Here is a 26,210-nt window from a genome sequence, read left to right as displayed (position 1 = left end):
CATGGTTGGGCCTAAACCACTTTCCTGCCAAGTTCTGTGAAAAATAGTGTTTGATTGACAAACATGTTTTAAAATGAGCATTTTAGGACCTGTTATGATATTTAAATATTACACCAAAATTGAAACATGAGGCTTAGCTCACATTTCAATTGATCATCTGTATGCATAGCAGGAAGGGTTTTAATTTAAACCCAACACTTACACATGCTGAAATTGTGACCTTTGTTAAATTTATAGCAGAAAAGAAAATGTTAAAGTGGATATCAGTTTTACCATAATTAAATAAACAAATGATTTGGTGTGGCGGTGGTGCACACGCACATATAGTACAACACTCTTAACACATTAATCATTATAAAATAATGTCAGCTAATTTATCACTCACTCAGCTGTTAAAATACATGCTTAGGCAATTTATAAAGAACAAAGCTCCTGACACAATACAGTGGCTCTTTATGAAGAAGAAATTAGTGCCTAAATCTTGATCAAAACAAACAAATATTGTCAATCAATGAGAACATTTTACGTGCAAGTTGAAAAGATTGGAATGCATATTTTTAAGATTAATGGATGAAACCAAACATCTTATGCTCTAACAGCACAATGGAAGGCCATGCCAGATGGGGAGGTTTTTCTGTAACGCCTTTTTTACTTTATCTTGACCTGTGTGAATACATTTTTGCCTAAACCTACATGCAACTGATGAGGATTCTCACTGACTTTTATAGGTGTTTTATCGTCTAACCATGTGAAAATGTGGGCTTTGTGATTGTGTTGGTTTTGATTGCAGGAAGCAGAAGCACCAATTGTGGAACGGCAAGAGTATGAGCAGAGCACAACATCGCCCTCCCGCACCGTGAGCTCGCTCACGTCCGGTGACCTGGCTGACGTCAGCTCATTGTCCACCAAGGTGTCCAACGGGACGGGCAGCCTGCAGAGGACTGGCAGCAGCACGTCTGGTGGGGGCCACTCGAGTGTCAGCCTCAACCGCTCCGGTAGTGGGGGTACATTAGCAGATCCACCCAGCACCAGCCTCCAAAGGTCAGGGAGTGATGGATCTGGTGGCCACAGCAGCGGGGGCCTCCACAAGCCATGCGCAGCAGCAGCTGTCGGTGGGCACAAGTCCACAGACAAGGGCCACCACACCTCCAAGAAGGACATGGAAAGGGAGAAAGACGTTTCCACAAACATCCGCGGCAGTGGTAGAGCTGTCTTTGAGGACAACAGGGGAAAGCTGAGCAGTAAAAGTACACTTCTTAAAGTGCAAGCTGGGCGTGGCTGTGAGGAGGTCTGGGGCGAGGGAGCACGAGTCGGATACTCCAGACAGACTCACAGCATGCCACGGACAACGCGGGGCAAAGGCAGGGGCCGTGGCCACCGTGCACCGAGGTATGTGTTATTACCATATCTGTGCTCGTATTCATTCTGCATACCCAGCATGTCACTGCTGTCTTATTCCATGCAACAAAATATTCGGTTTAGAAAATCAGGGAATTCATTACAGGGTCTTTAATCACTCATCAGGTGTTGTCAGCGGTGGTCACTAAACACTTTAAATAGAGGCCAGTTTAATTAGTATTATGATGGTTGTGACTAATGGCACATGAAAGGCTGGTCACAGAGAAATGTGTCAAGAGCTGATTGGGTTGAGAAGTAATTTGTGGGTGATGCAGATAGCATTGTTGTTATAGTGTATAATTATATTATATATGCTACAGATGGGCCTTATCATCAAGTAGACAATTCAAGACAAATATTTAAGATACTTGCACATATAATGAGATCTACAGATAGCACAGTAGCACAATACGAGAAGTGCAATAGATTTGTGTTGCTTGGCAGTTACGTAATATAATATGAAATTTATTATGGGAAATAATTTAGCATTGTTGTTTCAGTACATGTTTACAAATTAACAAACTAACTGGACTATTAATGAATACAAATTTACTGCGGCAATACCAAGCACAATAATACCGTATGGTATACTTAGAAATCTTTACCTCTACTAGCAGACTCATGCCCCAGGTCACTTGCAAATGAGACTATCTTAGTCTCTTGATTTCTCACCAGGTTAAACAAAATAAGATGTGATGTAAATACTAACCTATTTGAAATGTGTAGTATCTTGTTATCAATGTGTGCGTACATGTATTTGTGTTGCAGGAAGCGTTATCCTTGGCAGGGTCCACGAAGTGTTGCTCCAATTATGTTTTTGGAGCCAGATACTGAATGGGAAGAGATTGCAGGTGATGGAGATGCAGGGGATGAGGACGATTCGGATCCAATTGAGCCAGAGCCCACAGCAGAGTGGACACTAGTAGCAGACCGTGGTCCCCAAGCCAAGAACTTAAAGCGTGCGACTGAATGCAGCATCATACCAGCAGCTGCCCGGGGAAGCTCTGATGGAGACATGCAATCAGATGGGTAAATGTGAAACTGCACAGTCACTGAAATTAATTCAGTAGTCGCCCTAAAGCTGTGGTAGTAAGAATATTTTAGAATGCAAGCAATTAATAAATTAATTGGGTTTCAAATATGTAATTAAATACTTATTTTATTTACAAATGTTATCTTTTACTCTAAGGCTTTTGATGTGGGAATAATATGTAACAAAAAAATAATATTGTAATGTGGAATACCATATCTGTAATATCAGGTTTTCAAAAAAATTCCCCCACCCCTTTCCGATTGACACCTTAATTCTATGAACACATTTAGTGCATGCCAGTTTATTTCTAGCTTTGCTATATTTTTCCTCAATGCATTCTCGTTAGTCCTTGGCATCTGTTAGTTGTGCATATTAACCTCGATAATTAGGTATTTCATAATGATTTTCTTTTTGTGATTTAAACAATATTCAAAATTCTGAGCATAGTTTGATGAATAAAAATGTATTCTGAATATTGCGGTGAATGTAATGCATCTAGTGATTTCAGGAGTCACGTGAACATTTCATATAGTTACAAGAAATGTAAACAATTTATTCTCATACAATTGTATAAATCCATTGTGAAACGAGTAATTGATTCTAATTGATGAATCAACGCATTGTTACATGTCTATTGGTAGATTTTGCCAACATATAAAAACTATCTAAGTAAGATAATGTAGCAGTTATATTGCTGTTTTTCCTAAATTGCTTATGCATATTTATCTAGCTAACATTTTTTATCTACAAGGTACACTTCTAGTGCCTGGTTCATCTGTTTAAAAATGTATTTGCCAGTCATGTTTGACATCAACATGCCAATGACTGCATCACCAACAATGCAACAGATGGACAAGGTGATATGTTTGGTCTGTTTTGTCTTAGATGTGAATCTGGCCTTTGGTGTCCCACGATCTGGTTTTAGGTTTTTTACTTTGTCACTGACCTCTGGGTGGGCACTGGAGTGCCTGTATTGATAACCTGCTGCCATCCATCTTGCACAGAATCCCCACTTATCCCAATGCATGTGTCTCAGCTACATTAAAACATGCTCACAAAGCCAGACTGCAAACTTTGCAATCAAAATGTTTTACCTTTTCTAAAGCATCCTTGATTCTAGTTACCGGCTGAAATAACCGCTGGTAACCAACTAATACCAAAACAATGATGTGATTGTAATGAAGACTAAGCATAAGCAAAACATATGCGTTTGTGGTTTACTCTGGGAAGTCTTGACCAACTTCCAGAATTACCTGTAATTACTAACAATATTGGGAAGTGTTGATTGTTGATCCACTGGGCAATGGATACATCTGTGTTTGATTTCCAGTCACATCAACATTAGTGATATATGAACGAGTCCTTCACTAACCCACACTGACCAGTGTGGTGAAGTATAATCAAACTTTTATTTAAAATTTTCGTGAGTGAGGAATTCATATTCTTTGGTTCTTTCGGTAAAGTCACATAGATAGAAAACAACAAAATATATAGGCTTTCAATAGGTTGACAAACAATTGTTAAATATTTTTTTATACTAACAATATACCTTGCTGAACTATTTATCCATCTGCTGAGCTGGGAGGATTTTTCTTTGACAAACTCTCTACTGGGCGATATTGGTGTGATAAAGAAATGCCTCTAATTGGAGTGATGCTTTGCTTATTCGCAGTGGAGTCATCCCGGGCCCAGAGTGGCTAACCGCCGACTCCAGGGGCCCCTGTACAAGTCGAGCTGCGTTGGCTGCTGCCGGGCCCTTTCGTCGCTCTTCCCTGCAACGCTCAGCCTCGCCGCTCATGAATCTTCAGGCAGAGGTGAGACCTCAATGTTTGAAATGGCTTTGTTTGCTTTGTCACACCGAGAATGTTTTCATTTATATTTTATGTAACTTAAAAGGATTGCCACATTTATTTGAGAGTAATCTGGGTTACAGATATACAGGAGCAAGAGCAGACTGATCAGTGAGCCCCAGTATTTCAATTCGAACTCGACTTCTCATGTGAAAGCTGTCTAGAGTCACAGTGTGAAAACGAACTGGAGTAACAGTGTGTAGTGAGTCCTAGGAATAGCAGTCTAACTCTGCTTTCCTTGCAACCATTATCCAGTGTGACAGGGAACAGGGAATCCCAGGAATATAAATACAAAGCAGTCTATTACTTGGTTACATTTTAGGCATCACGGTAGACCACAGGCTGGGAATATCAGGTAGTCAGGGGCCCTTAGCCACTTCTTGCTTTGGTGGTACTCAGTCGTGCGTGTGAGTGAGTTACATTAAAACTCACCTTTGACATCAATCGTCAGCTTTGGAAAATGTGACCCTGACATCTGGCTCAGCTCGAAGTTGACCCTATGTGCGGTTGACAAAACGACTCGCCTATGGAGTCAATCATCATTTTCGGCATGTTTGATCCTGGTGCCTGACTAGCTTGGCATTGACCCCTATGTGCTGGTGACAAAGTGATTCACCTTGGCAGAGTCCATTCGCCTCTGCTTTCATGCCTCTATAACCTGCACCAGTGTGGAGGTTTTTCTTTATTGGGTGCAATTGTGAACAACAGCCATCTAATCTAGTACATGTAATACATCTAATCAGCATAATCATTGGTTCACTGCAGCCCAAAGATTTACTCCTACAAGACGTTTGGTGAAGTTAGGAGATGTCCATGTGCTCAGAATTTGAAAGCCTGAAATCCGGAATCGGTGATCTCGCCGACAATGTGTTTAGGGAGGGGGATCCACGCCCATGGTGCACCCAGGAACTTTTCTGCATGAGCTGTGCCCTGGCACCCTGGGCCTGTTCTGTTATCGCTGTCCCCTGGCAACGCACCGTTGGACAGCAATGCAGCCATGTTTTTACCATGACTCTAGAGTTAAACTAATCTTATTGGCTAGTTTATTTCAACTATATAATTTTTTAAACGAGGGACACCTTTTATATGCTTTAACAACAGACTGTTTAGCATAAACAAAATGTTTTAAGATGTATTAATTCATATTCTTGGTTCTTTCGGTAAAGTCACGTAGAAGTGAAACAATAATATAATAAAAATATAAAACAATAAAATTCTTACGACTTTACCGTAAGAACCAAGAATATGAATCCCTGCAGCTTTAAATCAAAATGTATTAATTCATTTGAAATATCGATGGTTAAGATAAATATCTGCAATGCAATTGTGAGTGTGCTTTACTAAAAGACATGTAATTCCGCAGCAAGATGTGCCGGTGGTTACGGTAGCCGGGGAGGGCAGCAACAGCGGCAGCAGCAGCAGCCTGGTGGGACTGCGCGTCGTGGCCAAGTGGAGCTCTAACGAGTACTTCTACTCGGGGCGGGTGGTGGGCGAGCGTGAGGCCGGGCGGTGCCGTGTGCGCTTCGACGACGGCTACGAGTGCGACGTGGCGGGCCGTGACGTCCTGCTGTGTGACCCTATCCCACTGCACACGCAGGTCACGGCGCTCTCCCATGACGAGTACTTCTCCGCAGGTCAGGAAGGGCCCAAACACGACATGCTACACCTTGGTCTTCGGAGCTATAATCGTACACACTCGACTTTGTATTCTGAGGACTGAGTCATCAGATTTATAGTTTTATATATTGTTTCATAGTTATGTAGTTATTCACTGTGCTTCTGTTGTATTTACAGATATCTCATGTTTAATGTTTCCACACCAAAAGTCAAATTCTGGCACCAAATTAAGATTATTTGGCCAAGAAATTCTCCAGAATAACCCCACTGAGTTGCCTAAAAGTTCCCTAGTTAGCTGCTTTACATGTCCTTCGTTGCCTCATTGATATTCAGGAGATCTGTTCTGAGTCTGAAGCCCGTATTCATTCTGTCCTCGCTGGGTATAATTGACACTGGTTTGCATTACCCATATCTGAATTACATGTTATTATTTGGTTGATGTATAACAGTTAAACTCATTTTATTTCAGGTGGTAACCTGGAGCTTGAACTCAGGTCTCGGAGAGATTTACCGAGGGAAGCAATTTTTTTGAGGCAGATAAAAACCAATGCAGCATATGCAGTGTACTCTGTTTGTCCATCACCATCTTTTCTGCGAACCCAAATATCCACAGGAGCAACAGATCACGAGTTATTTAGGTGGTATACTGTCCCTTAAGGATGTTTAGATATAAGGACTGGTGCAGAAATAACTATCGTGTGACTGCAATATCATGGCAACAGGAACGTTTCTGTGCTGTGGTGGTGAGTCCTGTGCTCATTCGCTGTAAACTGCATCCTGCACGTCATGGAAGTGGTCCCTATAATTAAAATAATAAAATATGAACACTCGTCACATCACCCAAAATCAAGTGACTTCATTAAACATAGGAGCTATTCAGCTTATGTCACCCATATGTCTCCAAAGGAGATATGCAGAATGTGATCAAATCGCCCGAAAGTTTGCAATATACAAAATCAGTAAAGCCCTCACACTGTCGAGGTTGGGCAGTGCACTTTTAAGCCAGTGACTTGCAAAATAGTGATGTGTCGTTATGTGTATGGGACACCTAGCTTAATACATTATTAGCAGTACAGCCAACTCATTCCTGAATTCTGTCTGGTGGGGTTAATGATCACCCCCTTGTATCCATGACATTTCTATGGAGACTTTGCTTTACTCTCAAAAGAAAAATTCTACTAATATAATAGTTTAATATACAAGATTGGAAGGTTAAACGATAGTTTTGGAGACTAAGGTTTTCTTGGGCAATATAACAATTCAAGCAAGTACAATGTATACAAATAATACCAGCACTATCATACGAGATACATTGGTGTAGATTTTTTATCGAAGTAATCACTGCTAACCAAAACAATACAAAAATGTAAGTGAATACAACAACCGTGCGTATCAGTTTCATCTGAGACTATACTTTCAGCTTTACCCTGCGTAAAATGTTGCTCATGCATTGCCCCTTGTCCTGCTTACCCCAATTGTGCACAGGGTACATCAAGGGGCACCGGAGGGAGGAGGACGAGTTGTACTATTGTGTGGAGAAAGACGGGCGGCGCAAGTGGTACCGGCGTGTGGCTGTCATCCTGTCCAGCGAGCAGGGCGACCAGCTCAGAGCACAGTACAGCCTGGACCCGCTGTGCCCACCCACTCCACACAAGCGCATGGCAGATGTCAGCCTCGGTACACTGGCCTAATGCGTCATTTGTAACTAATGATAAAAAGAGCTGCCAAATAACAGGCGAGTCCGGAAGGGATCATTCCAAGACTTCCAAGGTTTAGCAATACACATTGAGATATTTTAGTTATTATACTGAACAAACATTGCAATTTTGGTGTGTGTAGTGTATAGTAGGGTACCTGAGGATATCCAGCAAGGGAGAAGGTCATAAGACGTTATGGTAGATGGAACTACATTTGTTGAAGGTGAAAAGGTACCAAGATATCCTGAGCGATAACATATCCACATGTTTAGTTGAGGTCAGAGCTTGTTAGATTATGCAAGATCACCAAACAGCACTGATCAGTGGGGTGAAAATATGGGGAAGTCTTCCTCCAGCAGTGGATTATAGCAATGCTGTAAATTCCTTTGGTTATTATTGCACATGGGTTAGGATATGTAATGGAATTAAGTTCATGGCAAAAAAAACGCTTAGCAATGTGCTAATAGAGATGGAAGTGATTGGAGTGGGGTGTCATTTGAAAATGTAAGGGGATACGGATTATAGAGGTGGAATACATGCGGCATGAAATATCCTGCGACAGTGGATGTTCTCAAAATAGTAATACAATTGATAGTAATCGTTGATTTGATATGTAATCAATTAGAGGAATAACATTGCACCGATTCATAGATTAATATTAAGTTGTATGCTAATGATGCATGCATTGTTTGTGTTAACATCTATAACATGGAAAATTAATTTGTATTTGATAAGTAATCAATATTTTTTGGTATTTTATTGTTTCACAACCAGTAATGCCTGCTATATTTACCACATTGTAAGAGAAAGTTAATTGTTAAAGAAAGTGTATTATTTAATACAATTGTGTCCCTGAATATTGACAATACATCAAATCAGCAGGGAAATAGATTTCTATTCCTCTAGAATGTTTGTTGAGGTGTGTGTTTTTGGTTGAGCATAGTTTTTGTGATTTGGAAAAGGAACTTGGAGATTATTTTTCCAGTGGAAGGAAAGGAGATCAAGCAGTTTATCAAAAATGGTTATTTATTTTGAAATTTCACTTTCAGATGTGAAGGGAAAGATTCATAGTGATGTTCTCCAGTATTGCTGTTAACCTGTAGAATATTTTCCTCGGCTGAACAGATTGTGATAAACCTACGCAAGAACCAAACATGGCATATCTTCAATATTATAAAAGCATGCTCATTTGAGGCAATTAAATTAAGCAATGTTAATTTTCCTGGCTTAAATAATTAAAATATGTATTAATTAAGGGTTGCCAATATTTGTCCTCATGTACATGAGTGAATCTGGGAAATAGGGTTATCAGGCACAAATAGGGCATTTTACTAATTGAAACCACTGGGAATATGCATATACTGTTGTATAGCAATGTTAGTGTTCAAAGGTTGACATACTGTAAACTTTATGGTGGAATGCTTATGTTCAGATAACCTTGTGGAAGGCAAGAGGCAACGACGGCTTGGAACAGCAGCAGAAGGTCGGTCTCCGACCACACAAGCTGCACGGCAACCCCAAAGTCCCCGGGTCGTGCCCTCCACTGGCAAGCGAAGGCTGCAGCTCACCGACCAGAGATCATCTGATGTCGGGTCGCCAGCTAAGCGAGGCCGCAAATCCACCAGTGCCAAGCGTAAGTCGAGCAACAATGATAAGGTTTATTTATTTTATGTATGTTGAACTTCTTTCACACCGTACGTAGCCAACCGTGTTAATCGGAGGTGCGGGGAAAGGACGACAATTTTAACACATAAAGCAGTTCTAAAGAAATGAATTTTCAATCTAGATATAAAAGTGCAAAGCTCAAGTAGCTTCCGAATATCGGAAGGAAGAGCGTTTCAGATAGCCGCAGAAGCACATTTGAAAGCGCGCGATGCAGTGACTGTCTCTGTATGATGGCCAGCCGAAATCCGCTACGAGGATGACCAGAGTTCACGTGATGGTTTATGCTCTTTGACATGATCAGCAGGTATTGTGGTTCATTTGTGGCATACACTTTATATGTAATCAGTGCAGCCTTATAACATTCATTCAGTCACCGGAAGCCAATGCAGCTCAGCTAGGACTGGACGGACACGGTCTAATCTTGCAGTAACTGTCACGACACATGCCAGATAATTTTGTACACGCTTCAGCTTGGTAATGCTTTTTCTAGATGTCCCGTAGAGTAGTGAGTTGCAATAATCGAGCCTTGTCAATACTATCCTACACGCCTCCATGTTCGCTGTCACTACTCAACAGTGGTCGAATGTGTCGAAGAGCCCTGATATGAAAATTGCAGGACATGACTATTTTTTTCAGGTGGTGATCAAACTACGTATTCTGGTCGAGTCGATGCCGAGGCTCTTCAGATGAATAGAAAACTGAATCTTGGAGTCTGCAGCCCACAACACCTGATTCTCCCACATTTTTTTTCGACTGACCCTGAGTGCCAACCAGCAGGACCTCCGGTTTTCCTGGATTAAGCAGCATTTAGTTTCATGCAAACCACGCGTGCACCCCTCGCGTACACCGCTCGGGTGCAATCTTCTAGGTTACTGAGGCTCTCCATATCTTACTTTAGCAAGGTAAAAACACAGACTATATCATTGTGAACAACTTTAGCAGAAATGTGATTGTGGACATGTATATATAATCATGATCAGTTCATGCATTGCAGAAATGTAAGGGATGCGTTCCTGGGATATGCTACTCAACTCGAAATGACTTCAAGCAAACTCTAATTTCCCATAAACATGATTCAAATCAGTGGTTGTGTTTGTAGCAGACATTACTAAAAGAAAATGCGTGACTAAATGTCATAAAATGTAAAAAAAATATTATAATTTGACGTACATTTTCACTCATAAATTCAAATGATTAGATAATGCTTAGCAGAGATGGTTTAAGAACTTGCTGATTGAGGCCTCTTTGGGTGAGCAATGGTGGAGTTATGCAAAGGAGTAGGATAAACTGCCTCTTCATCTGACGAGGAAGCTGGAGGCACAGGAATATTCACCAGAGGAAGCTGGCTCTATCCTGGGCTTTTCTCCAGACCTGGCTTGATTGTAGAGCTTTTATAAAATCTGTCCAAAAACAGCTGGACATCATTTTTCTTATACTGGTACAGCTTTTTATAGCAGTGAATGCCAGTTAATATTCGTGGTGGTGGTGGTGGTATCATTACATCGGTCTCTTCCTAAGCTCGTTGTTCCAGCTCCATTAGATCCTCATTTGACAGGTCCTCACCATGGGACTAAAGCAATTCCACCACGTCCAACTCCTCCACATTGTCGAGTCCAGCTATTTTGCAATGTAATCCTGTCCTGGAACGTATATGCGAAACAACGCATATTGTGGAGAGATCTAGAAGGTGGGTGGGGCGAGGGGCGGAGCCAGCCCCAGCCTGCGCCGATATGACGAGGGCCCTGTGAGGGGTTCGAGGTTCTTCGGGTTGTTGGTGAAGAAGATCCACGTTGGGTTGAAGAAGCCTCTAGCCACGCGGTCTGGGACCCAGCTCGTGGTCTGGACCGGGATAGCGGGACCGTGTCTAGTTTTGCCGTAGCGTGGTTAAATGGGCGTTCAACACCGAAGTGTAGGTTACGTTATGTTGTGTTGAGTTGATGTAATAAATAGCGTTGCTCCCAAGACAACGTCTGCGACTCAGTTGGACTCACTACACACATTCTGAATTGTGGAGATTGTAACTTTTTTTTCAATTAAAATGCCATTTCAGACTCATCATCAGGAGGCTCCAGCCCATGTAAGAGCATTGGCAGGCGCTCGCCCACGCACAGCCTCACGGAGGAACGGCCAGGGCCACAGGCGTGCCTCAGCTCTGAGCTCTTTTGCGGCTACAGCTTCGTGTTGACAGTGTCCACCCCTGCAGATCGGGTGTACTGCCGACCACCCCGCTTCTCCACTGATGAGAGCTCGGGCACTGAGGAAGGTAAGCTGGACAGCTTTGCACAAGCCGGTTACCGCTGTGGTGATATGGCTTCGCGTTCGCAGCTTGTTGCAGAGTTTCACTGCCCGAATCCAGTAACCTCCCTGATTAATACTGTGAGTTTATTAATCATAATACGATTAAAAGTAACCTATTCCTCAACTTTCCTAGCTGACTGCTGGCTGTGCTCCTCTCCACCCCGACAATAACTCTGTTGTTGCCACCGAAAATAGCTGGGTATCTGGCTAAACATGAGTTTCCTTGTAACAAATAAAGATTGGATTGAATTGAAATAGCAGACGAAATTCAGCAGACATGATAGATAGTGACACCAAAAATTAATGCGAAAGACTGATGAGGTTAACTTTCAATTTCTCCAACTTTTAAATTTGTGCCATAACCATCCTGTTAATGTTATTCTTTTGCGAGAATTCTCTTTAAATCCTAGAAAATAAAATAAAAACTTGACATTATATATTATCTTGGCATTTTATTACATAAAAAAGCAGTTTAACACGGGCTTTTGCGGCCAATATCCATAATGAAGATTTTTTTGGGTTAGATCGCATACATATGAATGTGTTGTTAAACCCACCACTACCCGATACAGCCAATTTAGTAAGGTTTGTCACGTAAACAAAACGTGCCAATTAGTTACTACTTAACCACACCGGTGTGTCGTAGAGTAAACCCATAACATTGAAAACTCGAGTACGACGTTTCACTGGTAATTACAACCAGCTTCATCAAGTGGTTAACCAGAATTTTGAAGAAGTCTGAAAAAGCAGATTACATTTAGTGCTTTGAGTACAGGATTATGACAATCACGGCTGTCTCTTATTTTCAATTGGAGAGCAACGAGTTCTCTGTTAGTTAAATTTAAAAATACACACCGTCTTCACAGTGAAAGTTAAAGATGCCGTCACCGCATTCAGAAGGACAGGCCGTTGTGTGCTGCTGTCATGGTCCAAATTTGGCAAATTTGAAATATCGCCTGAAGATTACTCAATTGGAATTATATATAACAACCATTGCCCCTATGACTCATGAAAAAGAGTCACAAGACTGATAATATATTGGGCAAACAAGTGTAATAAATTGTTTAAAAAAAATGTAACCCTCATTACTATTCCTGTAATCAAAAGCATGCTAAAATATCCAGCAAAATAACTGCACTTGTGGTTGAAAAGGAGTACTTGAATCACACATTTGACCGTAAATGATACCCAGTGTCCCTGAGTGACACACATTACTGTATCAATCGCTATTTGGTATTTGTTTTATTAGAAGTTGCTACAAGTGTAATGACAGGGTTCCATCTGTCGGCCTGGAGGGGTAATCGGGGGTATGGGCAAGTTATATAATGACTAACTGGAAGGGGGGCGTATTGGGGCTAAAGGTGAAAGGCGGAGTCAGTCGGGAAGCTCCGGGAACCTGCTCGAAGGTTCTGGAAGGGGGCGTGGCCGGAGGCGTGGCTTGGCCTTGCCGGGAGGTATATAAGGCGGACGGAACCAGAGGTTCGGGGCTGTTGCGGGTCCTGGGTCCTGACTTGCGTCGCTGCTTGCCGCCATCTCTCTTCGTCGTCTGGCCGCGTGGCCGATCCTCTGCACGGCTCTCATCGTTGTCATCGCTACGCTAGTCAGACAGCTGTGTAGTTAGACGCCGACGATGGGGTTGTGTAGAAGGGTCGGCTATGTGTAGCCATGTAGATACGTTCTGTATAACGGCCAGTGTTGTGCCCAGTGTGAGAATAAATAAGAAGCTCTCTACACGACGTGTCTCGGAAGTCGCTCACTACGCATGGGTAGTGGCTTCATCTCATAGGCCATTTTTAGATTTAGGCACTCTTATACATTAATTTAGATCATTGAGAATTATTATGGGAATAAACCAGTTTCAATACTTTAATCCATGTGCTTAAGTGGGATATTGTCCAGCTTACTAAATCCTTTTGTGTCTTCTTGGTTCCAGAGCAAGCAGCAGTGCCGTATGACTACGCAGCAATTGAGGCTCAGATTCGGGCAGCAGGAGGCACCGTCCTGCAAAACCTTAACCCGACCCTGGTGAGCATGCTGTGTGCGCACTTTCTCTCTGGTCAGGTTGTAAGGTGTGGACCACATTGTAGATGTGGGTACCCACTATTAAAGAGCATATAAAATAGTAACATTCAGTAAGCATGTGCTTTTCAGTTGCAATGTTGCCTTGAAGTAATTTTTAATATGTAAAACTTGCAATACTTCACACTGGAGCTACTCATGCCAAAAAGTAATTGTATAAATATTTGTTTTCAAATCTTTATTATTTTTATTAATTCAGTGGCCACTGCCAGAGGCTTCTTCAACCCCTCTTGGGGTAGGAGGGGCAGGGAGAGGATGCCTTATCGTGTGTCCCCCGGCCACCCAGCAACTACTTTCTTTAGATTTCTGGGCTAGCGCCCAGAACTCCAGCATATCTGCCACACCGGGAGAGTTAATACAATGTTGCACGGTGCCGGCAGAATAATTTTAGCATGCATCGGCTCCTGGCTTACTCTCTTATACGGAAAAACCCATTTAGCCAGTTACCCAGATAGTTTGCAAGGGAAATCTGTGGCTATTAGCATAGAACAAGAATAACAACATCAACGTCATACGTACAGAGCAACATGCAACAACAGAACAAAACCCATCAGGGGAACACCTCACTTCATGTCACGTAGCACTGCATTTAACTTACCTTCAATTAGTTCAAAATCACTGCTCTGATACTTGATTTTCTTCTGCTTTCGCTCGCTGGGGTTGTAATCAATTTGAATTCGATACAATGTCTGGAAAATCACGGAGAAATTGATATATTTTATCAAAAATTTGACTTACCTTTTGTTTCAAGTGCTAAAGAAATAAATAAAGACACCAAATACACTTTGTTGCTGCGTAGAATAATTTATTTGATGAACTTTCAATAAAGAAACGTCAAATTTAAAGCGAATTTGCATTAAAAAAAGTATTGCTTATGATCGTAATGACGGGGGGGGGGGGGGGGGTGCGGCATGTGGAGTGACATCAAGGTACAAGTACTGCACTCAATGAAGTGTCAGTGGGGTGGTAATTGATGATGTACAAATATAGTATGTTTGCAGTGTGAAAAGACAATACTGTTCTCAAAAAACCATTGGAGTAAACATTCAGATATAGTTTAATGGTTAAAAACATAGAACTAAAAAAATCTACGACATAAAAGATATGGAAATGCTTGTTTATGACTCATCTAATTATTTGATGGTTAATACAAAACCAAAATTCAGAGCATAATTGGGATAACTTGCAGGTATATGACTCATTTCTGGCAAGATCTGGTAAAAGTGTGGATGAATAGAACCCTTGTAGTATAGGTGTTATTATGTAACATGACTCATATGCCTGTATTTATAATTAACTATTAGGATGTTATATTTGATAGAAGTGAAAAACTGAAAATATTAAGTGAAAAGGGTAAAAAAATGCAGTGAGAAAATAAATGTGCAAATTAAAACTTCAGCAATGTCACATTTGAATCCATTTGTAAATGAAAGCATAGACTAATTGTTGAAAAATCCTCACACCACGTGTTTTTTAAATTAATATACTGTGGTGTAAGAGGATGCCTTGGTCATGTTTGTGTCATCTTGTAAAGAACAATTGTATTTGTTTTTGACGATTGCTGGTGCATTGTTCTTGTCGTATTAGAGGTGGTGCCAATTCAATTTTTTTTTACAATCACACTAGAGATTCACAAGCAAAATTGTTATTACCCATTGAGATGACATAAAAATTGAGTCATATCGCAGATTTCATAGTTTTCATATTGGCTGAGCAACCCTTCCAGTTGTAACAAATATATAAGTCCTAATAACGAGCAAATTCATGCTCTAGCTCAGTATTGAACTGTGAATACCTTTGGGTACACTGTCAATTACCACTATGATGCTGAAATGAGAATCTGTTGTGTTGTGTATGTGCGCGCGTGTGTCCAGTGCACGGAGCTTTCACTCTGTTTCTTGGTGTGCGACTTCCCGTGTCGCTCACGCGAGTACTTGCTGGCGCTAGCGGCTGGCATACCCTGTGTGTCGCACATGTGGGTGCGGGACACTTGCCTGCTGAACACCCAGCATGACTACCGTAAATACATGCTTCCCTCTGGCTACAACCTCACTGCTGGCTCCATCAATGAGTGGTGAGCTCATGATCCCAAAGTCTGCTCTTTTTACAGTTTTGCTTATGAATTATTGGGGTTTCTAGCCATGGTTAAATGTTTAGTATATACCCATCAATATTTGTTTTGCAAATCTAACTGCTAATGAGACTCAAAAGGTTGAACGAATCCAGAGTTTTCTTGTTTAAAAAATTATACTGATAATATTCATCGTGAAAGCACAATAAAGACTGATAGACAAGAAATATGTTTTTACTTGGAGAGATGGAGGTCTTGTTGTTATTTGATGTTGCATGATGCTCTGCAAAAATGCATGATTTTGTGTATGCTGTAATACCCCGATTTACGTCCTCCCGTTTTATGTACTTTCACTATAACGTGCTCAACTTATTGATACCCAATCTCTTTTTACTTTGTGGTACATCGCTATAACATACTCGAGATTTACGAACTTTACTATTCATATCCACATTTTTTACGTTCCACGGCAAACATTCAGGTGCAAGATGTCCTGAGGAGCCCTCAAGCATATGCATCCCTGACTACAATAGTCTCTTTCGTGTGTACACGTGTAGTGAGTCCAACTGAGTCGCAGACGTTGTCTTGGGAGCAACACGTTTTATTAAATTCTTAGCACGACATACTCCAAGCTATTAACACAACATACTCTCGGGCGGTGACCACCCAACTAACCAGGCTACGGCGGAACTAGACACGGTTCCGCTATCCCGGTCCGGACTACAAGCTGGGTCCCGGACCGCGTGGCTGGAGGCTTCTTCCAGCTTGACGTGGATCTCCTGCTTCTCAAACAGAAAGAACCCCGAGCCCCTCACAGGGCCCCCTTATATCGGGCCGGGCTGGGGCTGGCTCCGCCTCACGCCCCGCCCACCTTCTAGATCTCTCTCGCCCTTGCCCTGAAGGCTCTCGAGAGTTCTTCTCGGACCATGTGACCACCCATTGGCCCCCTCCACCGGTGGCCCCCCTCCAGTATCATCCGGTCACATGTCCCCAGGTCAGCCAGAGTATCATGCTCCCAACGTAACCCTAGCTGGCTGACACTCCCTCGCTCTCTCAACGGGAGCCCGCACCGCACGCTGTGCGTGGTGCCACACGCTTAACCAGCGCTCACCCAAGCCCCCACTAGGGCTGGTACTACACCCCATGTCCGGGGTGTACACACAACAGTATACATTCCGCTGTGGCCTCGCAGGCCCGGCACCACACAGTAACATTCCCAGTCACTACACACGTACTCTATTAATGTTTTCCCCCACATACCATCTTTATTGAGACTATTTTTATAGAAGAGTAAAAATGTTTTATATGATGAACAACTAGTAATAAAACATAGTAGATTAGACAAGGTAAAATATCTTAATGTATAAATAATATACATGCACTGTTCACACTGATGGTTGTACAGTATAGATTAGATACGCAATGGGTTACTGAGCATCCTCTGTTTATCCACTATATCACGTTACGATCCATCATCCCATTTCTTTGCTTCAATTTAAGTACTTTGGATTCACGTTCTGGTTTTCAAGAACTCATCCTGGGTGTAAACCGGGGTATGCCTGTATCTTGTTTTTGTATAAGATTGTATTTAAAGTGTTTGAGTTTCCAAACTTTTAACTTACTAAGTTAATTATGTATTAGTCGTAGTGTAGGGGGAGGTCAGGTGGAGCCCCAGCTTGTATGGATTACATGATACGTGTCCATCTGTGTGCATGTGCGTGTGTGTGTGAGATGTATAGTACGCCCAGCTAAGCTCTCTCCACACCCATTGTTAATAATGCCACATAAACTAAATAATTACCACTTATCTGTGATGTATGTCCCTCACTTTCTGACTAGGCACGGACAGAAAAATCTCTTTGAAGACACAAGGGTACTGCTGGTGTCCGAGGATCACGAGAGCTTCCTGGACCTGTGGTCGGAGATTCTTATGGCGGCGAAGGCTGCTACAGTCACCTGCCACAAGCCCACCCCGAACAATGGTAAGCCTCAATGTTACTTATAAGGGTGATTATAGATTTTAGCCTAAACGTTTAAAGTGCATTCAGGCCCTGTAGTTCAATCACTGTTTCCCAGACAGTATTCTACAGGAACCCAGCACTCCCATCACCTAATGTGTGCAAATAAAAAACCCACAACCCTGACATTAATAAGAGTATGATTGCCCCATTTTTAATATTGCTTATTTTCACATTAGCTGAATTTTTACTTGGAAGGGAATATTTGCAGACAATACAGTCACAAATAATAACTTGCATACATGCGGATTCAAATGTAAAACTTCTATTTTGAAATGTATTGTTTTTAATAAAAAAAAATCCCAGAGCCATTTTACATGTTTTTTGGTTTTGTGTTTCTGCAAATGTGCCACTTTATTGTGGCTTATGTCACCTGAACATTGAGAAATAAAAGGCAATTTTGCGCATCATGACCAAAACTTTTAGTGCTTGTTGCACAATCTGCACTTGCAGCAATCGTTCAATCCTGAAAAGCGACTGAATGCCAGTGATAGCATACTCCCATTTCAATCCAGATAATATTATATTGTGCGGCATGTATTGTCCATGTATATAGCATATACAAATAACTGCATTGTTGCACTTGAACATATGTGTGCGTGGTGTTCCAATAATAAAAAGGTCATGTATAATATTACATGATGTGTGCCGTCTTCAGATGTCGCAGTGGCCAAGTACGACTTGCTGGTGTCGGACGCATCATGCCCTCCCGGCATGCTGCATTGTGCTGCTGCTCTAGAAATGCCCGTGGTGTCCTCTGAGTGGCTGGTGCAGTGCCTGGTAACAGGACACCGTGTCCCCTTCACCTCCCACCCTGCCTTCCGGCATGACCACCGCCCAGTTTAAGCCCCCCATCACTACTTGTAGAGCCATGCGCAAGTTCTCACAATGCATGACGAAGAAGACAGATTGATAGGTTAGTCACATATCTAAATCTGCAAATGATTTTTATGTAATATTTTATTTTAACTCCATCTCCCCATTTACACACACACACATTGCACAACAATGAAATTATTTTAACTGTTTGAGTTTTATGTAAGAAATAAGCTAATTCCGGCAACACTTTTGCATAACCTTTTGCCACAACAAGTAAACAAAGTTAATCTAAGCTATAGGGTCTACATTTGCACTGTTTAAGAAACTTGCCCAACTCCAAGATATCTTTTTACACTCATTGATTAAAACATTCCACCACAAGTGTTATCACTCGTTGCATTCACCCTATTTTAGCCTGTAATGTCAATGTGAAAACATACCTAACAATTTATATGAAAATTGCGGTCTGTTTAAAACAAGCGTTCATTGATAAGTATGACTGACTTTTATATTTTAAGTAACTACCGTACTTGAAATATTATGTGCATTGCTGTGGGGTATTTGCCTAAAAAATTACGCATTTGGAGTGCATTTACACAATCCAGTTCTATTTGGGCATTTGCTGCCTTTAAGATATAGAATGCAATGCTGTGCACACTCGCTAGTCATGCAGTCGCCTAAAATTATTGTCGTAATGGCCCTTGACTTTATTTCACGTATCAACAAAATTGACTTACCATTTTGAGCCTTTTAACTATTTTTAACCGTGCACTTTAAACAGTTGAGGTGTATTAAAACACACAATGTGAAAGTTTAAATAGGTTTCATTTCCTGGTGGATGTTTTTACAACCACAGGGGCAATTAGAACAAGATAAAAAAAATGCGTCACTGTAGGAAGATGACATAAAAGACCGTGATTGATATTTTGCATTTTGGCTATAAAACTTAACAGGTGTTTGAAATGTTTTTGGGTCTTTGTTATTTTGCAAAAGACTCGTTTATTAGACATATTCTGTAGGTGCTTCACTATGCCATTGTTTAAGTGACTAAAAGTAGTTCATTATATGCCTTACTGAAAAACGTGTACATTTGCATAGAGGGACCAAGTTGTGGGTGAATAATGGTTAAGACTTGATATGTTGCATAATGGTTCTCTGCAAAAATGGAATCATTGTGTTGATAAATCAAGGCCGCCCAGGTTTAGCTGGGTGACTTATTGAGGTGTTGATTATTGCGCCACCACGATAATCATGCACATAAAACTCATCTTTATCTAACATTCATTGTGTACGAAATGCTTTTTAGATTGCTACATACTGTGTTTATGAATTTTTTATTACCAGGTTTATTTGTAACCGTATTAGTTTACGTCTGAAAACTGCTAGTGATATAATTGGTGAAACTATTCATATCTTGACTTAAAGCTTTCGTGACTGCAGGAATTTATATTCTTTGGGTCTTTTGGTAAAGTCACGTAGATAGGTTCAAACAAAACAAAAAACTACGACGATTCGATCGCAACACAAGCGACCGTCATCATCATAGTTTTTTGTTTCTTTTATTATTTTTTTAACCTATCTACGTGACTTTACCGAAAGACCCAAAGAATATAAGCTATTAATATGTTTGTGTGTATTCGTTTTTTGCATGGTATTCCTAGGTAAGATGTGCGTAATATTGTCAAAGTCTATAAATCAGCTGTGTAACAATATCGGGTAGTTGTTTTAGATGCTCCGGATGTTACTTTAGTTATAAGTTCATGTAATAATTACAGGTTTACTGTGAGGAATTACACTTTTGCTTTGTAGCTGTCTATACTGTGAAGCATTTTTGTGATGATGTGCCGCTGTTGCTTGCTCAATAGCTAAATCTTTGGACCATCTGTGCATACATGGCACAGAGAATCTACTTTCACCAAAATTATTTCTTTTTAAAGCTGGCTTATTTTGTCTGAACCAAAAGTTTAAAAAAATTAACAACACTTTTTTTATTGTTCTTTTTTATAAATGGTTTCAATCACAATGCTATCTGATACATAATCCATAGCTTTACATACTTAGGTATGAAATCCAGCCCATCACTTTGTTATGTCTACTCCACGATTTTTTTTTCCAATGTTAAGCCTTTTATCCCACATGGAGACACCTTAACTTTATAGTTTGGATGTAAATTATGCTGAAACAATAACCCAAGAGTTTAGAAAAAGACTGACCTGTGTTGTAAGAGTAGTCATTAAAATTGTCTGTAGTGTAAACTTTAGATAACTAAGCAGTTTAAGTGTGAGACATTTAAGATTGCAGTTAAAAGTTCGAAATGTAAACGTTTAATTCTAATTTTATATTTCCCCATTTTTGCCCGTCGCTGCCAGTGTCGACAGCTTGGTCCTCATTTAATACGTTCGCGTTATCCCACAGGGCCACAAACGTGATGCAGAGAAGGCTCTTTTATTTTAACTGTCTGCGAGTCACCCAAGAGATGGAAGTTTGCCCACACTCCCCGAGTCCCTCTTGTACTGCACGGAAGGAGGGAGAGAGGCTCGCCTCATTTCCCCAGTGTTTGCGGTGCAGATCCTGCCACTGGTGGTGGCGGTGCCAAAATCTGGAGCCACTGGAAGCCTCAAAAAGCCTCCTCTGAATCACAATCGTGACCCTTGTTAGAGAACGCTAACATATGGAAGGACCATGCTGTGGATGCTGGAAACGTCTCCTAATAAACAGTTTTGCCAAATGTTCAGAATTAGGCAAAAGGACGATTATAGCTGCTTTCTTTAAAAAGAAAAAGTTCAACGACTTACATTTGAAAAGTTTTAAACGAAATTGTGGACAATTAATGTTCGTTTTTAAGTGCAACCCCTATGTGCATCCCTTGGCAAATAGGACATTGTGACAAAAAAATTACCTGCATGGAACATGTCTTTGCATCTCAACCAACCATTATTAAACTGGTTTGGAGGATTGTAAAAAAAAAATACTTGAGTTATGTATTGTTGTTAATCCATGTTGCATTTTTAACATAAATAGAACTGCTTTTAGAGACAACAATATTGCAATTTTAATGTGCCAGGGTTATTAAAGGTAATTTGTCCAGCAGTAATGTAAAATGTTGTACTTTATAAGTTCAGTGTTTATTATATTCATCAGTCATTTAAAACTATGTTAAGTCCTTATTCCCCCACAATGCAATGTTGAAGTTAAAATGAGTATATACTTGTAATGTATGCCTTGTTAATGCAACAGGATTCTTAAAATATGTTGTATAACCCTTAAAGTTGGTTAAATGTGGCCTTGTACGAGATTAATGATTACAGTTTAAGTTTAGGGTCGACAATTTGGACAAGTACTTCATATACTTGATTTGATATGGAAGGTTTCATCAATTTGAATGCACCTAAATACCCAAGTATTATGTTTCGTACGGATTATCAATCATACAAGCCGTCCATTAAATTGGTGGAAGGCTAGTTTGTGTCTGCCAATTGTCTCTTCAACAGAAATGTGATCCTATTGCTTACTCTTTGGTTCTTTCGGTAAAGTCACGTAGGTATAAAATAAAATCCTATTGCTTGTTAAAGGATATACTAGGCCTGCATGTGTGCAAGCAACGTCAATAAATTAATGTTTGGCAAACAGGCATTGGTGCCTTTGAGCATCGTACATGAAACAGTCGTCACCCCAACAAATGCTTGGCGGGTGGAGGCAACAATTGATGTTGTGACCGACAAGCTAGAAAAATATTGTGTATGCATTGCAGATTGGCCACTATTCAAATGTATCATTAGGCAGGTATCCATACAGCAAACAGTTCTATTTCATTTTCTTTTATCTTTGACTCGACATTTGATCACCGTTTTCTGCTTGAAATACATGTCATTTCAGCCCACTTATTTATCGTACGACCTTTATTGGAATACCGAGGAATTGAAAATATGTTGCACAAAGCCAGTTGATTGCTCTCTACATATGTTTGGTAAAGACTTTTGGTACATATGTAATTTAAAGCTGTTTACACGTGGTTTACTTAACAGGTATAGATGCCCTCGTGCTAAAAGCTGAGAGAAGATTATTGTGGCCGAGCAGCTACATGGCAACACTTAGCTCGTGTTCATTGATCATGATTTAAAAATAGTTTTAGCAAACAGCTTAATATGAATTAAACTTGGCTTTTCTTGTCCCACCTGTTGCAACAAACAATTTTTCTGCATTGTCCCAATTTGCAACCAATGTGCATTTTTATGGCAATCAGTTAATTGCCGAGTACATTGCATGCATTTTTTGCATCCTATCATATTTAACCAGTGCACAATGAACAAAAGACAAGTGAAATATTTCTACAAATTATAACGTTTTTTTTCACTTCCTTATTTACCAAAAAATATAATTTCGTAATTGAAAATCCCTAACAACTTCCTTTCCCCCTTGCCTGGTTACCACAAAGCAAAACAACTGTAAATACGCAATTGAAATGCCTTATGTTAATTTGTTTATATAAATTACACATTGCAAGGTTATCCTGATGTATTTCTTAATGATTGCATTGATTTATGGTTGCCATAATTGTGGATCCATTCATACTTATATGCCTAAGCCAATTTGTGTATCTCATACAAAATGTTCTTTTATAACATCCTCAATATTTTGTGCAAACATGAACATTTTTAGTCGTATGCTGAGTAAAAATCGACGTGCAAAATTATATCTACCAATTATAATTCACACTTTTAGCTACAAATATATGAAAAACCCCTGTTACAACTGGAAACACTGCAAGTTCGTTTGCCGTTATGAAGAGTACATTATTTTCTCCATAGAGTGCTTTTTGTGTATGCTAAAGAGATATACTTAACGGTTTGCCATACCAGACGGAGATTATCATAACCTCCGCACAGTTGGCTAACTACGGTGCGAAAGAAGTTATACATACATACCTCAAGCCTTCCACCAATAGAAACCACTGACATCCGCAAGAATCTCTGCTTCAACTCTTGGATGCTCCTGTTTGTACAATTACTTAGTACAATGGAGGATTACCCGAGTTTTCTCCAGTGCCATGTGAACACAGCCAATTTAAATAGTGGCATCGTATGCATCTGCTGAAATTGTTTAATCTGTGCGCCGTTTTATAAGTAACTTGCAATCGTGGTAATTGCTTATGTCGGTGTAAAGCTTGCATCGCAGTACATGTTTTGGAGCCATTAAATTGTTACAACTCATTTGTTTGTCGGTTTTGATGAGCGGCAAAATAAATACATTTAGGAGCCATCCATTTAGTACTTACGCAAAAATCTGTCAACTTGACCGCCCCCTCTCCCTATACTCCCACCTGCGTACGTACGCTTGACGCACCCCCCTCCCCTCCGAATCCTATAGAACGGCCGATATTTAATCCACGCAGAAACGATCAAGGATTATTAATAATATTAACGTGTTTAAGCAAACAGATAGTCCACCGTCGGCTGCATTAAAGAATGAAGTTGCGTACCCTGGTCACTTATTTTGCTGAGCTGCGTGATAGCTGCAGTCAGGGGCACGCAAGTGACACCTCTCCCACAGTCCCACTTATCTCGGTAGTACTTGTCTGACAGCTGAAGAAACTGAACTGTGGCTCATTTGAAGGCCAATGTAGATAAATTATCGATGCTTCATATACAAGCTTACGCATTTGGGTTACCCCCACCCCTCCATGCGTACGTACTAAATGGATGACCCCTTAAGGAAAGTCATTAATATATTTCTGAAGATAAAACTCCCATTTTCCACATAAAAGGGGATGTGATGTGTACAATATTTGGAGTAAAACCTCTCAATTCGCGGATATTTATTTAGCGAAATTAGATCATTCACAATTTTATTTTTGCATACCAGTTTAACTTGCATTTTTATTTTGACTATTCGCGATTTCGACACCATAGCATCAAGGGGGAAGCGTACTACGAGCGAGTACCGTAGTCGATTGCGGGACCACGTGGCGCGATCCACATGCTAAAGTTTTTACTTTTCAAGTGCCGTTGACTGTTGTGCTATTTTTTGCCATGTGTTTTAAATTTCGATCATTGGGTCTAAACTTCAAGCGAGTGGCTTGAGTGAGAGCAAGAGTAAAAGGCAGAAAAAAGTGACGAGTTTAGCCCAGTAAGTAGAGTTGTTGGATAGACTTGTACGTGGTGACAGTGAGTCTTCTGTTGACTGCCTTTATATGGTAAACGGGTCAGCAGTCAAGACATCTAAAGAAAATCGAGAGGGCAATTCGGGAAAGTGTGGCGACAGTGCACCGATGACCGCCAAAGTAGTGGCATCATCACATCCCCAGCATCACCTGCACCTCCGATTAGCAGGGTTGGCCACGTAGGGTGCGAAATAAATTCAACATACAAGTTAAATTACATTTCAAAATGTACATTATAATGTATTGATTTGTTTTATATTTCGTGATCTGTATTGAACAATTTAAATGGCTTATGTGTACAGGACAGGATTAATCATATTAAACATTTTCTGCTACATGTTCAGTCGGACACAGGAACCTAACCCCCTTTTCCCCATATAAATATAGTATCTACATTCGCGAATTATATTTTCGTGCAGATTTTCAATAACCTAGCCCTCGTGGATGTCGAGGCCGTACCTATTTCATTTGGAAAATTCCAATGAAAAATATTTAAATGAGTGCTACAAAGGCAATAAATATAATGCAACAATAAAAAAAATTAACCCGTAAAAATTAAGTTTTTCACTATAAATCCTTTATATGCGTGGCGGCTAGAGTCCTCTCGTCCTCTGGCTTGAGATGGCTGCCACCTATGGGTCAGATGATTGTCTGCCAGCATTAAGCAATTGGTAATTAAATATTTAAAAAAATTCCCTAAACAGTGTAAAATTTTGGAAAAAATTTTTCACGAAAATTAATTGTCACGCACAACGAGTCTGTGTGGAAAATGTCAGCTCGATTGGATCACGGGAAGTGGGTTAAAAAACGACCGAAAGATTTGCACGGTCGTAAGCAAGCAAGCAAGCGAACTTAATATAAAGGATTTAAAAAATACGACTAGAGTAAGAAATAATACATTCTGTTAATTCAGAGTTATGTCTGTTCAGTTAGACTTATGGGGCCATTTGTATTCTATTTTTAGATGTTACACTTAAATCTTTGCAAAATAAGCTATTAAATTAGACATCTCAATGTTACACCTTAATCTATATTTAACGAGAAGTTTATATATTGACAGACTCGTCTGAGAGCATGTGGTTCTTACGAACGTGTGCAAAGAAGGCTTAAGGTGGTCTCGAGGGGGCCACCCCTGCCACCTGACTCCGCCCTCTATTGAGAAATGTGACGTCACATCAAAATGCGCTACTTTAAATAAATATAGACAACACGTTCTACTTAATTAAATAGACTTTTTAATAAATGTTTTCTCCTACAACATCAGAGTGCAGCGCCACATTAAATACGCACTACAATGGCAATAGTTTAAAGAGATTTGTAGCATGTTTAATTTGGGGGGGGGCAGAGCTTTGTGACGTCACATTTGAAGGGGGGTCTGACTTTTTGTAACGCCATGTGACGAGGGGGGGGGTCAAAAACCGTCCAATATCGCGTGACGTCATTTATGGACGTCCCCTAAACCCTCGCTATGCGTGCGTTCTTGGTTTCGAGAGTTTCGCATATTC

At 40.5% G+C, this 26,210-nt stretch overlaps 1 protein-coding gene across 4 annotated transcripts in view; it reads left to right on the top strand.

Annotated features, from left to right (window-relative positions):
* Nucleotides 1-23,755, top strand: part of TP53BP1 (tumor protein p53 binding protein 1) — a 68,481-nt gene extending 44,726 nt beyond the window's left edge. For 3 of the 4 annotated variants that reach the window (XM_078620920.1, XM_078620902.1, XM_078620910.1), the window contains 11 exons: nt 791-1,389; nt 2,167-2,427; nt 4,104-4,245; nt 5,645-5,915; nt 7,384-7,575; nt 9,028-9,228; nt 11,311-11,523; nt 13,492-13,583; nt 15,512-15,711; nt 17,548-17,690; nt 18,385-23,755. In XM_078620920.1, the coding sequence (XP_078477046.1) occupies nt 791-1,389; nt 2,167-2,427; nt 4,104-4,245; nt 5,645-5,915; nt 7,384-7,575; nt 9,028-9,228; nt 11,311-11,523; nt 13,492-13,583; nt 15,512-15,711; nt 17,548-17,690; nt 18,385-18,572 (2,502 nt within the window). In that variant the 3' untranslated portion in view covers nt 18,573-23,755. Of the gene's footprint in view, nt 1-790; nt 1,390-2,166; nt 2,428-4,103; nt 4,246-5,644; nt 5,916-7,383; nt 7,576-9,027; nt 9,229-11,310; nt 11,524-13,491; nt 13,584-15,511; nt 15,712-17,547; nt 17,691-18,384 lie in introns of those variants that run through there. The other variant, XR_013589122.1, reaches the window with a different exon arrangement.
* The last annotated feature ends 2,455 nt before the right edge of the window (nt 23,756-26,210 follow it).

Source organism: Lampetra planeri, chromosome 3 (assembly GCF_965212315.1).
Source record: "Lampetra planeri chromosome 3, kcLamPlan1.2.h2, whole genome shotgun sequence".
Lineage (NCBI taxonomy): Eukaryota > Metazoa > Chordata > Hyperoartia > Petromyzontiformes > Petromyzontidae > Lampetra > Lampetra planeri.
The sequence above is the reverse complement of the archived record's forward strand: the minus strand, read 5'-3'. Positions and strand labels throughout refer to the sequence as shown.